At 46.6% G+C, this 15,295-nt stretch overlaps 1 protein-coding gene across 1 annotated transcript in view; it reads left to right on the top strand.

Annotated features, from left to right (window-relative positions):
* The window catches only part of Plxna2 (plexin A2), a 210,775-nt gene that overhangs the window by 28,806 nt on the left and 166,674 nt on the right, over nt 1-15,295 (top strand). The window contains 1 exon segment of the mRNA XM_047520205.1: nt 2,761-2,943. Coding sequence (XP_047376161.1) covers nt 2,761-2,943 — 183 coding nt within the window.

The following is a 15,295-nucleotide window of genomic DNA, read 5'->3' on the forward strand; positions in this document are numbered from 1 at the left end:
CAAGAATTTGAGCTTTACCCTCAGAAAAGTGGTGAGGAAGGGAACTGTCACTCATCAAGTAGCAGCTACATGCTAAAGCCTGTGCTGGGTAATTTACGTGTTAGCTCGCTTCATTTTAACAATGACCCTACAAAGCAAGAATTATCATCTCTGTTTTGCAGATGGAAAAACAAAGATTCAAAAGATTACATAAATTGTTTAAATCCATATAACTATGATCAATAAAACAGGAATTTGAATTCAGTTCATCCCAAATGACTTCTGAGTTCAGGCTCTGTCTGTTTAGCTACCCCACCTTTAAGGGAAGTCATACTCCAAACTCTGACCATTCGAGCAACAGTTAAGGAGCAGCAGGTGTTTGGGAATATCTAACAATGTATTGAGAGAGAAATAAAGGAGGGAAAGAAATGCCAGTCAATCCCAGGGACTTGGAATCAAAACACGCCATTTCCTTTACAATGCTGAAGATTCTGCAGTCAGGAAGAATGTAGAGAAATCCATAATTACCAGGCTTTTGTTTTGTTTCTGCTTCTGTATCTATTTAGCAATAGTTGGTTTGGGTTACAACTGTGCCCAGATTCTGTGGTTTTACAAGCTTCTGGAGAACATAGAGGAAAAAAGCCAAAGTCATGAAATCAAGGACTTGGAGCTGAAAGGAGGCTTCATGATCACCTGGTCCAGTCCTGGTACTTTTCAGAGGAGAAAACTAAGGCTGAGAGGCACATGAATATCAAGGTCATGCTGCTGGGTAGCAGTATAGACAGAACTACGTGAATCGGCTAACTCTTACCAGAGCAGCTACTGCCTACTGTGTAGGATGAGTAGAAAATGTCAAAGGTAGTTGCTGATGACACCATCTACCTTTGGAGGGAACTAGAAGTTTTTACCACTGGCCCAGTGATATGTTGGTAAACAGTAAATAACTGGCTCTATACAAGCAGAGCAGGGAGGAAAAAGCCTCCCTTGATAGGATTTGCCAGTTTCCTATAGTGTAAATACTCCCCCCATGGCTGACTTCAAGCACCAACGCAATACCACTAAATGCAGAGATGCATTGGCACCAGCACATCACTACTTCTTCTCTTCCCAGGAAGCTCATTCCTTTGGCTATGTGGAGACTCCATTTTGCCCAGAGTTCAAGGTCATCCTTAACCTAAAAACTGATTTCCTGTCCTAAAGAATATACATGCACCACTGCACCATCATTCCTACCAGTAGCAGGAGCAGCTGAACTTGACAAAACACCAAGGAACCACAAGAAATAAATAAGTCTCTATTCCCTTGGGAATGGAGAAGAGAATGGAAGGGAAGTTCCTGGCTTAAAAAAAAAAAAAAATCACATGCTGTAGCTTATAAACCAATTATTCCAAGGAAATGAGTCTGTCAACAAGTGATGTGTCAGCCTGCTCTTCCCTGGTGAGGGTAAGAAAAGGCCTTTGAGAGGAACAGAGGGCAAGCATCTCCTTGATGATTTCTGTGCTTCTCCAGGTGGCCATTTTCTTTCTCCTCTTTTCTTCTTCCACCTTTTCAGACCCAGAAGGAACAGCTGCCCCAGGACTCAGGCCTCTTTGCAGCCAGATTTTGCAAACTTTCCACACAATTCCATGTTGTGCAGACAACTGGTGTGTCTCAGAGTACCCATCGGGGCTCAGCCTCATGCTAGACGTGGTTCAGAGAACGCAAACTCTTCCATCAACCCTGCTTTCAGGAAGCATGGAGCCTATTTTCCTTCCTTCCTTTCTTCACTGAACAAAATCTTAGAAACCATCCATTCTACACTTTAATACTTCCAAAACAGGATGCTGCTGGCCTGAGATGACACAGCCAGTTAGCAGTAGAACAGGGATCCAGGTCTTCCCACTTCTGTCCAGCAAATATTTTTTCACTTGCTCAAAGTGATCTTCTTTCAGAGATGACCCAACCCCTCCTGACCAATACTCTTTATACGGGTACACAACCTCTCCCTTTAAAAGGCTGGCAGTAGGAAAAAATTATCTTTTGATTTCATTTCCCAAATACTGACCTATAACGTACAATAATGGAGATGGCTATATAACTTAACAGAACTCTTTTAAATGCATTATATCACTTTTTCCTCCCTCATTCTTTCAGAAAAATGGAACGATATTCCAAATAAAGAAACTAAGGCTTAGATTGATTCACTTTGTTCCAAAGTAGAAGGCAGTATCCAATATTATTATGACAGTTGCCAAGTATTCTCAGGGTAGCAGGTAGCAATGATAGTTGAGTGGTTTAAAATTTCTTGTGCCTCAAGGAACATGAGCTGTCTCAGAGAGAGAGAGAGAGAGAGAGAGAGAGAGAGAGAGAGAGAAACCCTCTCCAGGATCTATAAATTTTGTTATGTTAACCTTAGGGTGAACGTTCACTGCGGGGACCCTCATCTAAAATAGAAAGATTCTCACAGAATGACATGGTCCACAGGGACATTAAAAATCACCAGAAAGTGAATTCAAGCATCAACTCTACAAAGTGAGTCTGCTTTTCCTGGCAGAAGGGGAGGTGCAGGTGACTCCATTGAGTAAATGTGACTGCTCCTTAGCCGATGCCACGGGAGCCACTATGCCCCTTGTGGGTCAGTTGGTGGAGAACTTTGGTTTGCAGCATGTGTTACAGCCCTGAGCCCCATACCTGTGGCTGCCTGAGGCCCTGTGTCCTCTGGCTGGCGACTCGGGTGGGGATAGTCTGAAGTGACTCTGCCATGCCTTCACTGTTCTTCATGCCCTCTCTTTACCCTTCCAGCCGGTCCCCATCGATGACAACTTCTGTGGACTGGACATCAATCAGCCCCTTGGAGGCTCCACTCCAGTGGAGGGCCTGACCCTCTATACCACCAGTCGGGACCGTATGACCTCCGTGGCCTCCTACGTTTACAACGGCTACAGTGTGGTTTTTGTGGGGACCAAGAGTGGCAAGCTGAAGAAGGTAAGAACCTATGAGTGTGGCCCCTCTGATGCCATTCAGCCCCTCATCTGAGGGTCTCTTCTGGAAGGTGGCTGTTGGTGAAGAGTTAACTACAAATACCTCTTCATTTTCTCAGGGGGGAAATAGGATGAAAAGGGAGATAGACAGGGGTCAATTTTATGGCTTGTCTTCTGATTGTGTCCTCTGGCCATCAGTCAGTGGATGTCAAGGGAATGCAAAAATATCACAATATTGCCAAACCTCAAGAAATGGGGACAGTACCTTGCCTAAAGGGAAAAAAAAAAAAATCACTCCTCATTCCCAAATCAATTAGAACTGTTTTTTTTTTTTTTTTTTTTTTCATTACGCTGTGAATAACCCACGTTGTAAACTCCTCCCTGGGACTCGCAGGGTTGGTTGTACTGATCAACAGTCTGTTGAATGGAGGAAACTGGTTGAAGCAGATTATGGGTCTTAATTCTGAAAACCTAGGGCAAGTGATGGTTGCTGCTATCTGGTGGCGTGCAATTATCGGGAAGAAGTCATTCACCTGTCTGTCTTTTCCTGCAATCGCAGACTCTTCCCTCACCCAAATCTGAGCAGCTTGGAGGAAGTAGACATTTTATCCCGCACCTCCCTGGGTGCCTCTGCCAGCTGGAGGGAACAGCCTGTCTGAGGCTGGCAGCACGGCAGCCCTCTGGTGCAGCAGGCTGAAGCCAGCAGCATGTACCTGCTTGTCTAGGGCTTAGGGTGCGGACAGGGAGCACAATCCGGTTCATTATGTGGGATTATAGCAGCTACGTTCTTTCCACTCCTGGCTAATCCCCTTTTCCCAGTTTACCTCCTGCCACCTCTCCTTTGGTCCCAGCACCTGTGGGTCAATGCACATGCAGGACCTCCTGTGTCTCACCTTTTGATGTTGACATCACCCCAGGAGCTCCTTTCTCCTAATCCCTTCAGAGACTTGGGAGGGCTGCTGTCTGGAATGTGGAAGGAGAGTGACTGGGAGAGAGTCTGAGGAAGAATGTCCATGTTCTGCTTGTTCTGCTTCACATAGAGGAGGTGGCAAGAACTGGTCTGGGCTTATGAGGTGGTCCTGAACCTTCCAGGGTGCTCTGATTCTTGGAAAATGTCCCTACTTGCTCTTGTCCTGTGTGCTCTACTCTGCCTGGGGCTGTGGACCCTGGCTTGACTTTCCAGCACATTTAAGAGAGGACGAACCTGGTCCTTTGGTTTGCTTTCCCAAAATAGGAAGAGCGAAGAGTGGTCCTATGTTTGTTCACTAAGATGGAAAATGACATATTCTACTAGACACAGTTCCTCTTGGACCCTTGAGGCTGACCACTTCCCTGGTCAACATCTGGCTGGGAAAATCACATCTGGTACAGGGGCATTGGGCAAACAGGCCTAGTAGGGGTTGAAATCCAGCTGGAGCTCTCCTCGTCCTGCCATGTACCCCGTGGTTTAGGCATCTGCCCTCTAGATCTTCTCTTCCTAATTCCTCTGCCCAGAGAGACCACCTTTTTCAAAATTGTACAAAGCCTTTCTAAGGGGCAGTAGAAGCCACCGCTGAGCTGGTGCTCAGAGCTTTCCCCTGTCCTTTACTCTCAAATTCAGTTGCTGGTACAGATTCTATTTATGTGAGTCTCTGGCCCCTTCATTCTCTCGAAAGTTCTATTGAAGGAAAATCATTCTTTATTCATACTTATCCTCTCTCTCCTCCTTAATTCCTTCACCAAGTGTTCACTCGTGGGATGGGTCCCAAAACTGTTGAAAAACAGAACCATTCTCTGAGAAACCTTAGAGATCCTAGTAACTGCCCAATACCCCCATTACGCAGCAGGGAAAATGAGACCTAGGGAAGAAACGTGACTCGTCCACACAGAGAGATCTTCAACAAGTCGCTTCTTGCCCTGACCCCCAACTTGGCACCCTTTTTACTTAAAGAAGCAGCTGCGGAGTCTGGGGATAGAGACTAGGAACCATCTTCAGGCCCAGGCTTGCTACAGAGTTCAGCCAGGGGCTACCATCTCCTTTCTCTTCAGCCCTGATCTGAATTAAGGGATCAGCATTGACTGGATGAATGAGGTGAATGACGAATGAATAAAGAATGACCCAGCCCGATTTCAAGGGACCCCTGTGCTGACTCTCCCCATATCTCTGTGCATCTCTGTGCTCAGCATACACAGGGGGCTCCTTGGCATCTTTCCAAGCCACACACCCAAGCCAGCCAAGTTCCGTGAGCCCTGTAGGAGTCCTAGCAGATAAGTCACTATGGAATCAAGTCAGTGGGTTCAAGAGCAAGGCGTGGGGGCGTGGTTGCCCACAGCTTGTGCCAACCTGTGAGTTGTCTGCTCTTTCTCACTGTTCTTGTCCTTCCTTTGGCTGTTGCTATGAGCTCATGATACCCCTCCTTCCTCCTCTATGCAACTTACCCTTTCTTCCCACCCACACTCCTTTGAGGTACCTGATTTCACACCAGAGCTCCTGCTGGCCTCCCATTTACCCAGCCACTTGCCCCCACCCTCTCCAGAGAAACAGCCCATGAGGAATTTATGGAATGTCCCCAGGAAACCCTACCATGGTCCAGGCCCCATAGCTCTTTCAACACAGGAAGGAAAATAAAGAAAAAAATAGCTAAGAGTTTGGAGAGGGGAGGGAAGCAGGGTGCGTCAGAGCTACTCACTTCTTCCCTGCCTGACCAGGCGTCTGTTAGACTGTCGGGCCCTCATCCACAGCAACCGGAGGAACAGGATGTCTCCAAGTGGGGAACTTAGAGGAAACACAGACTCACTAGAAGCAGCATGACCACAAGGTGCTCCTAGGTGCTACATCACATATTTGCTCATGTACTCTCTCTGTGAGACACAGAAAACACCATAGACAAGGCCACTGCCTTCAGAGCCATAAGCATGTGAAAGGAATAGGCAGAATAAGGATAAGATCTTATTCTTGCATAGGCTAAGGTCAATGCTTTGCATGGGATAGGAAGACAGGCAAAGGTTCCCCATAAGGATGGCACAACTCAAGCGAAACCAGCAAAGATTGTGTGCTCAATTCACAAGGTGTCGTTGAAGAGGAAGATTGGTCTGCTAAAAGATGAGGCATCCTTCAAGCAAAGAGCAGCTAGGGAGCCCAGGGAGTGGGGAGGTAAGAAAGAAGGGCATTTGAACCTTGAGTGCTACACTGAGGACTTTTAGAGCAAATGCCTGGCAAGTCTAGAATGTGCAGAGGAGCTTGAAGCACATGGTCAGGTAGAAGGTGAGGTAGAACCTCGTGTAGTACTCACTCCTAAGAAGGTCAAGGGAAAAGGATCCTTAGATTTGGGCTGACCACAGGTCACCATGAGACACCTGGGTAACAGAGCTTCAGCAAATTTAGTCATCACCACATTAGTAGAACAGCTTCCAGGTCATGCGGAGCAGTGACTCCGCTTTATGGTGTGGGTGACATCATGAGAGTGTGAATCAAACTAAAATGGAAGATAAACAAGGGCTGGAGGGATGTGGGAATCATGCTATGTGAAGTGTATTTTTAAAAGGATGTTAACCCAAGGAAAAGAGAGGGACTAAAGCAGGACATAAGACAGCTCTCTTCAGATAATAGAATTTACTGAGCATTTATTGTTTGTCAGGTGCTATTTTAAGAGCTTTGTATCTATTAATTCATTCAATCTTGATATAACTCTTATGAGGTAAGTGCTGATATCACCTCCATTTTCCAGATGAGGAAATGGAGGCCAAGAAGGTAAGGAATTTTGATCCAGCACCACCTAGCAAGTGAATGGCAGAGCCAGGGTTTCAATCTGAGTTGTCTGCATGCTTAGTCATTAAGCTGTGGAAGATGAATTAGACAGATTCATGGCGGCCTTGTAGGTCAGAACAGAGTCAACGCATAGGAGTTGCAGCAAAGTAACTTTCCCATTAATGCTGGAAAGAAATTTCTTAAACTGAATTGTCCCATAATGGAGTTGACTCAAGAGGCAAGGAGTTCCCAGTCAGTGGACGTACCCAGTCAGGGATGCTGTGAGGGCCTCCTGCATTACATCACCTGCCCTTAAGATCAGGAAGGGTTGCTTGGCACAGATTGGGTAAGGCATGGGAAAGATGATGAGGGTAGACAGTCCTGGGGCAGGATGCAGGGGAGGGAACTCTCGGTGTCCTGGGGCCTGGCACCACTGACTGATGACATCCCTTCTGGTTAAAGTGGGCTGTGAGATCCAGGTGAGAGACACACAGAGCTAATACCAAAGCAGATGGAGGAAGAGTGGCAATGGGACCTGGAAACACTGAATATGACTTTCCAGATTTCAGGGAGGCTTCAAAAGGACAAATGAAGCACAGGTCATGGAACCTAGGAGGGAAGGGACCCTGCTGAGCAAGTGGAAGTTTTGGGGTGATGGATGGGAAAACTCTTCCAGGGCTCAGGGTAAAGCTCTTCTGATTTCTTCCCACCATGGGCAGCTGCTGCAGCTGCTGCCTGCACTCTGAGTTCTTCCAGGGCTCCTCACAAAAGCTGGAGGTGGTGTTCTGCTCTCCAGCTCCTGGGCCCTGGGAAACTTAAATAGCCATGGGAGCTTTAGCTCTCTGCTCCTTCTCCACCCTAGAAACCTTGCCTCTACCCAAGTGCTGGTGACATGCGCTCTGCCCTGTCCCTTCACGCACTGTGAATAGCACTCTCCTCACACCCCACAGCATCTGACATAGGAGCAGCTGCTAAGGCATCCACCTCCCTGGAGATTCAGAGATCCTTGAGGGTCAGGACCTTCCCTTTCTTATTCATACCACCCCATCCGCTTTACCAGATCCAACATCTCTCACGCATTAAGGAATCATTAAATTGATCTTGAATGTATTGGGTTCCTCCTCTATGCCAGAACCCTGTTTGCAATGATTGCAGTGGAATCCAATGTCAAGAGTGATCCTAGTCATGTGTAGTTGGCACAGGACAGAAGTTGTGATGTGTTGGATAGGTCAACTGGGGTTTGGCGTGAGTGGGTCAAGGAAACAGAAGAACTTCTGGTGGGTTATGGAAAAAGAATTTGTTTTCTGGTTAACAACTTTTGTAAGAGAACAGTGGTTCTCAGAAACATTGGTTGAGAATTTATAGTTGCCCAGAGGTCCTGGAACAACAACCACAACTAGCTGCCTCACCTGGGTCAGATGTGGACTTGTCTGCGGCAGGCAGGCAGGCAGGCAGGTACAGAGGCCCACGTAACTACTGGACCCTTGTCAGCCTTCTGATTGTGTAATTCCTGCGACATTTTTGCAACTCCACAGAGACTTTCCAAGCTCTGGGGAGGACCCTGGCTTCTTTTGACATCATCATCTTTCCAGTTGCCTAATGGCGGCCACTGAAATGCCTGTGAAATTCTTAAGGAAAATTCTTTCCGCCTTTTCCTAAGGGACCCACCAACACAAAGTCTCCGGTCTCCAGCCCACGGGAAGCCCTGACGTCCCCATCCTATTCTTCTCTTTGTAATCTCAGAAATGATTTACTAAAGTGAAGCCAAGAAAACTGTGAGCTTCTTGCAGGAGCAGCTTGGACCTTGGAAAGAGTCCATTTGGAGCGTGAAAGTGCACCTCTCCCAAGCCCAGGGGTTAGTGCTCAGCTATTGATAATGCTGACTGTTTACAAGGTATCTTTCTACCGTCCGTTCCATCTTCCTCAACAACTTCAACTAAGATAGTGATCACCCCTTGCATCTCTACCCCACTGTGCAGATGTGGTAAAAGAGCCACAGAGATATTAAGTGTCTTGCCTGAGTTTATACGCCCACCCCCACCCTCCATTGGCAATATTGATATTGGCAGTCAGACTTCCTTCCAAAACATCCAGAGCATCCTAACCTGTTACTTGGCTCCCCGAATGGGTGGAGTTGCCTTGGCCCACCAAAGGCCAAGTTGAATGAAAAGCTGAGAAACATGCCTTTCTCCTGTGCCAACCTCACCAAACGATAGCCACTCATTCTTTGGGGTGGAAATGATTCACTCGTCTCAGTGTGAACCCTTGATTGAGTAAACAGGATTGTGGGTCTAATTCCAGGAGACCTAGAGGCTGTCCCGAGCCTTGTGACCTCTGATCCAATACCAGGCTCCCCGATCATCTCAGCGTGCTGGAGCCTGGGCTAGTGGGGAGCAGATGCCCTCTTCTCTTCCCCAGAGCCTGCATCGAAGAGTTGGGGTGGTGCTCCGGGAGTTCACTACCACATCCCTAGTAATGAGTTTGGCTCCCTGCCCAGGCTCCTGCCGCCAAACTCGCTGTTTGTTTTGTTGTTTTATAGGCCTCTTGGGTCTAGAGAACTGGTCTTCCGAATGCTGGGGAAAGCTGCATTTGGTTGGCACAAGGCTAGAGGCATATTTGCAGACCCCTGCCCCACCAGCACGTACACCCCAGCAGCACATCCCCCTGCTTGACCCTGACAGTTGTAGGCAGGGGTATTGGTCCTCTCCAGAGCCCCAGCTGACCCGAGTGATGGAGGCTCTACTCTTCCACAGTCATTCTGAAAGGGGAGAATCTAAGGATTCTTTTATTTTTTGCACCTTTTGTGCAGCCTCTTCTATAATTCAATCTTGGATAATTCCTGTATGAGGCATTAGGCCCTGTGTTCAGCTGGTTGTTTTGTAATCCAAGATTGAGCCCCTGCAGCTCAGAGCTTTATTGCAGAGCAGGTGAAATACAGGGAACTGTGTTTTGGGGACAGATGGGGTTGGAGGTAATAATTCAAGCTCACAGAATCCAGGTGACCCACATAAGCCATGCAAAATTTTCAAGAGGTCAAGGTATTGGGTTGAGGATATGGCTCAGTGGTACAGCACTTGCTTAGCATTCATGAATCCCTGGGTTTGATTCCTAGCACCATTTAAAAAAAAATTATAAAAACCAGGCCAAAAGGCTAGTGTGTGGTGTTTAGAGCACTCCCTTTTAGGAAAATGCAAACCTTTAGACCATTAAGCCTTGCCTACCTGTGGTTATGGGGCATGGACATATATTTCAGGGTCAGAAGGGACTTCCAAAGACCACCAAGTCTAGTCCCTTGCCTTCAGGTAGGGACCAATTTGCATAATGAAAATTATGTGGACTAGTGGGATCCTGGCTCCACCCTACTAGCAGTCTGACCTCTTTGCAGTTCCCAACTGCAAAGAGAGGATACTTTGCATACCTGCCACTTGAGATTATAATGAACATTAAATGAAATAATTCATTATTGAACCAGTATTTATTGAATATGTACTATAGGCCAGGGAGTGGGTATATAGTAATGAATAAAACTGTCATAAATGCCTGCCCTAATGGAGATTACATCTTAATGTGGGAAGACAGACAAAAACCATAGGTAAGGTCAATATGCACCATGGTTCCAAGGTGATAAGTATTCTTGGGAACAATAGAGCATCAGGAAAAAATTGGTGTGAAGTGTGGAGTGTGGAGCTTGGATATATATGCACTAAATATTACTATTATTGTTACTTAACTTGTGAGCCTCAATTTTTTTCTTCCATGGAGTGGGATAGTAATAAATACCGCATATTTGTTGTAGGGATTAAATAAGATCATGCATAAAAAGTACTTAATATAGTGCTTGGCACAAAAGTGCTTTCTATTATTACTAAAACCACTGAGTCTTTCCCCAAATCCCACTTCTTCCCTGGCTCCCTGGGGGTAGTGAAGCTGGCAGATCAGGCTCCTTTTTAGTGACTGTTTGCAAGGTCAGATAGAGGAAGAGAATCCTGCCCCCTGCCCCCATCCCTGAGTCATGGGAAAAAAATATTTAGAAGACTGGCCCAGCTGAGCCGAACTAATCTAATCCTGCCGGACTTTGGCATCCAGTTGTGTTAGTCACCAGTGAGAGCTTTCCGAGTCCCATATCTCCAAACAATATGTACTAACCCCCTCCCCAGGGCGGGGCTGGGGGAAGTGCCGGTTCCGCTCTTGCAGCTTTGCAGAATTAACTAAGCCAGGGCCATTCTCTCCCTTTGCATGTTCTCAAGCCAACCACAATATCCCAGGACTGCACAGGTCTGCTCACAAGAACTGTGTGATCTTGTGGGGAACCTCACTTTTCTCAACTGGACCACTAATGCCCATCTTCAAGATGGCTATGCATGTCAAACATGGGGAATCTGAAGTAGCTAATGCAGAGCTTGACACTCTATAGGTGCTTCATAAAGGGCAGCCATTACTGCCATTTGCACTATTATACTAGTGTGACTCCTACTAGTATTACTGCTACCAATCCTGTATTCATACCATACTGTTTGTCCAGGGGCCCCAGTTCTCTTTGTTTCTATCATCTTTTTAATTCCACATCATTTTCAGATGATCAAGAAAGGAAAGGGTAGTTCTCTGCTCTATTGCTGATGGTGATACTGACAATTAGAAAGATTATGGACTTACTTGGGGTCAAGTAAATCAAGGAAAGATATGGCAATTGGAGCCAGAACTATAAGTATTTCAGGGTGGAGATGAACCCAACATATCATGGAATACATATGGAGATGGAAAGTGAAGGAGATAAACCCACTTCTGAGTCTCTTCCTGGGATTCTACCCATCTCCTGACCTCAGCTTCAGAAAGGTCTCCAGGCTTCGAGGTGGAAAGGAAATTCCAGAGCCGGTGCCACTGACACCCCAATCAGTCATCACCCTCCTGCCCTGTGTTCTGGTTCCTGTGCAAGGACTAGTGTCACCAGCTGAGCATCTCCACCTAACCCAGAAAGGGAAAATAGCATCAACAAGAGACATTAGTAAGAAATCAGAATTTCTCCCATGCTCCGCTGTTGAGGGGTATGTGGGAGAGCAGCTAGGCGGGGAGGCCAGAGAGCTGGGACCCTACAGAAGGGTTCCCTTTCCCTAGGGAAAAAGGTTGGCACCATTGAGCAAGATCAGGAGCCTTCCTGTGAATGTGCACATTGATTTTACATCTGAAGAAGACCTCAAGACACTGATCCAGGCTATGTGATGATTTCAGGCAGTGAGGTGTATATCGTTCCATTTTGTGGTTGAGACAACCAAGGCCCAGACAGATTGTGTGATCTGCTCAAAATCACCCAGCTTAGGCATAAAGGAGAGACCAGAATGCAATTTTTTGGATTCCATTTGAGGGGCCCTTCTCTATATCACATGAAATAATGTTCCTCTGCAACCTCCAAACATCAGATGGCCTCTACCTCTCCCTAGCATGAAAATACTTCCTAAGCAGAACCCAAAATTGATCTGGGGATCATCGCCCCAGGGCAAGAGTCTGGCCAAGATTCATCCAGGCCTGACCATGCAGCCTTGCTCTGGGGTGACTGCTATCCCTGCACCCTAACACCACGTCTGGGAGTCTTAATAGAGCCTGTCCATCAGGAAGGCTAGTTAGCCACAAAATGCTTGGCCCAGGGCTAAGAAGTTCTGACAAGTCAGAGCAGTGAGTTGGGACTCTCAAGCCTTACATGTTAGATCTTTCTCAAAGCATTCCAGGCATGCCTCTTTCTTTCTTTCTTTTGTTTGTCCTTCCTTCCTTCCTTCCTTCTTTCCTTCCTTCCTTCCTTCCTTTCTTTCCTTGCCTACTTAAGCTAAACACTTAACTATAAGCTAATCCCTGTTTTTTCAGTTAAGCCTCATCAATCCTTACAAGGTAAGAATTAACAGTATGTCCATTTTACATCTGAACAAACTGAGACTTAACAAAGTTAAGGAACTTGCCAGAGCCACAGTGCTACTAAGTAAAGATATGGAATTTGAACCCCTGGTCTAAGACTCCAGCCCTGTGCTTTCTCCACTAGGCTTTAGCACTTTAGCATCTTCTCTAAGATTCCATTTGTCTCTCTGTCAGCCTCCCACCTGCCCTTCAGAAAGCTGCAAGAAGATGCCTAAGAGAAGAGTGGAAAGGCTAACATATTGCAGTCTGTGGAGTGAAGGTGCCCTGGAAACTTGGGACATGGCAGCTGTCACCTCGGCACACGCTGCCTTGTGTCACTCTCCTCAGGCCTCCTCCTCCGGGTCACAATGGATGGGGTGGCAGCCTTTTGTGCCACACGCAGTCCCCAGCTGACTCCTCTTTCTGCAGGCATCATTGTTTGCCAGGAGCTTTCTGAAGGGGAGACAAAAGAGGGTTGCTGACTAGGCCAAAAGCTGCTGTGTAGAGCGTGGGGCCTGGGCCCATCACCCATGCATCCCTTGGAGCCCCCGGGCTCTTCTTCAAAGACATTGTCTGGGATCTTTTGTGTGCCAGTCATACCCATTCAGAGCTGGCTGGGCAAAGGTTTCAGTGGGGAGGAGGAAAACTCTGAGAAATGGAGTCATTTTGATCTGGTAAAATTGGAAGAGACATTAATGCAATAGTTAACAGCGGACCACTGCGAGGGGGATGGGCCCGAATGCTCGTTCTCTGTTTATGGGGCTTATGCAATTCCATCAATATTGATGCCTGATGCCTTTGATTCTGACACTAATCATTGCTATGAATTAAATTTGCAGCCATATAATTAGGATTGCTATTAATAGGGCCCTGAGCTAAGCACCACGATGCAGCGTGTCTTTTTCTTGATAGAAAATGGCATCCTTGGAACTCTGCTAATGGGGCACACCTGGGATTTGCCACAAATGATGTGAAAATTATACATTCTATATTTGTATTGGGCCTTTACTGAAATGCCAGCAAGCAAAGGTGAGCCTGGGAGGAGGTCCTACCTACTGCTGTGGGCAGTTAGCTGTTAAATCTCCTCTGCCCGCCAAGGTCTTAATGGAAGGATGCTCCAGAACCAGTGCTGGTTGTCCACAGTCAAGCTTAGTCCCAGGACAGTCTTCCCTTAAGTCTGACCTAATACCATCCAGCCAAGCCTAAGATACTAACTTCTTTGTCAGACTCTAACATGGCTGTGAGCCAGCTGAGAGAAGTTTAGTTGAAAGAGGCTGAGACAAATGCGGTTGCTAGGCCCAGTTTTAGGGGGATGAATGGGCAAGACCCCCACTCAGGGATCACCCGGAGCCACAGAGAACCTGTGAACCCCACCCATAAAAGGGTCAAGCTGTACAAGGTGGAATGAATGAGCTCGCTCTCCTGTTGCCATGTTTTTCCAGGCAGATTTCACAGCGTAGTCACTGAAGTGCCCAGACTTGCCTGTGACCAGGCCTCAGTTCCGCTTTGGACTCTCTCCTTACCTCATTCACCCTGAGCTAAGTAATCACATGTTACCACGTGCCAGGGTCGACTAACCCTTCTCCAACATCGGCACACGTGGTGACCTGTGCTTTATCACTTAGAATAATAATGTGCACCATTATTGGCTTCAGGGATGCATTAGTCCCTGCTCTTTTGACCTTCAGACTGAAAATAATTTTTCTTCCAAACCATCATTTATTGATTTTTTTTTTCTCCTTTCATATTTTTAGGTCATTGTGAGATGACAGTGATTTGAGTTCAAGTCCTAACTCTATTATTTACCACGTGTGTGACCTTGGCTAAGTTACTTAACCTCTCAGAGTTGGGAGTTCTCATCTTTAAAAGAGAGATAATAATATCTGCTACATAGGGATTCCGATAAGGTTAAATAAGTATCTAAATGGCTCAGCCCAGGCCTACTAAGATTCCCTGCCTCTCCCCCTCTTTCCTCTCACCTGTACCCAGAGGCAGAGGACAGAAGTAGTTTTCCTGCCCCCACCCCCACTCTCGCATGCTTTGGTACCCATGGCATTTAGATGAATGGTGGTCACTTCGCTTTCTACTATCCTCAAGAACAGCATGCAGAAAATATGCATTTCCTCAAAGCAAATGGTGCCCTGGAACCTGCATTCCAAATGCCTTTGGTCCTTTTCTCCACACACTCCAAGGCTGCACAGGGGCCTCTGACGCCACCATAGGAGTCTCTGCTGTTTCTTTCTTCTCAATGAGGGCAGGGTCTTAGGTGGACAAAACCAGTCCTCAAGTGTAGAACTCAGAGCTCTACCACAGCTCGCAGCTCAGTGCTTCAATGACAGGCAGACAGGGGCATGAGCTTTGTAGCATCCTCCACCAGGGTGGATGCTACTTATTGACAGGACTTTTATGTACTTCTATCATCTGCCCCACTCATACCCTGCACACCCACCCATTCTGTGTAAATGCACACAGAATGCTCTTGAAATCAAATGTGTGCTTATGTGTGGCTAGATAGCAACGGGCTAGTGGCCACCATTTGCAAAAAACATTGGTACTTCTAATACAAAACTCAAAAACCAGTGTGTGATTGAGTCCTCAAGTGCCCTGATTTTTCATTAGTTGCCAAACATGTATTTTATCTTTGTACTTAAAGTTGAGCAGAGTGGGGGATTGTTGGGCAGTTGCTGGTTTTCTGTTGTTTTGGTTCTCACTAAGTAGAAAATACTAAGCAGTTCCTTTAATATTGAAA

Source organism: Sciurus carolinensis, chromosome 12 (genome assembly GCF_902686445.1).
Source record: "Sciurus carolinensis chromosome 12, mSciCar1.2, whole genome shotgun sequence".
Classification (NCBI taxonomy): Eukaryota; Metazoa; Chordata; class Mammalia; order Rodentia; family Sciuridae; genus Sciurus; species Sciurus carolinensis.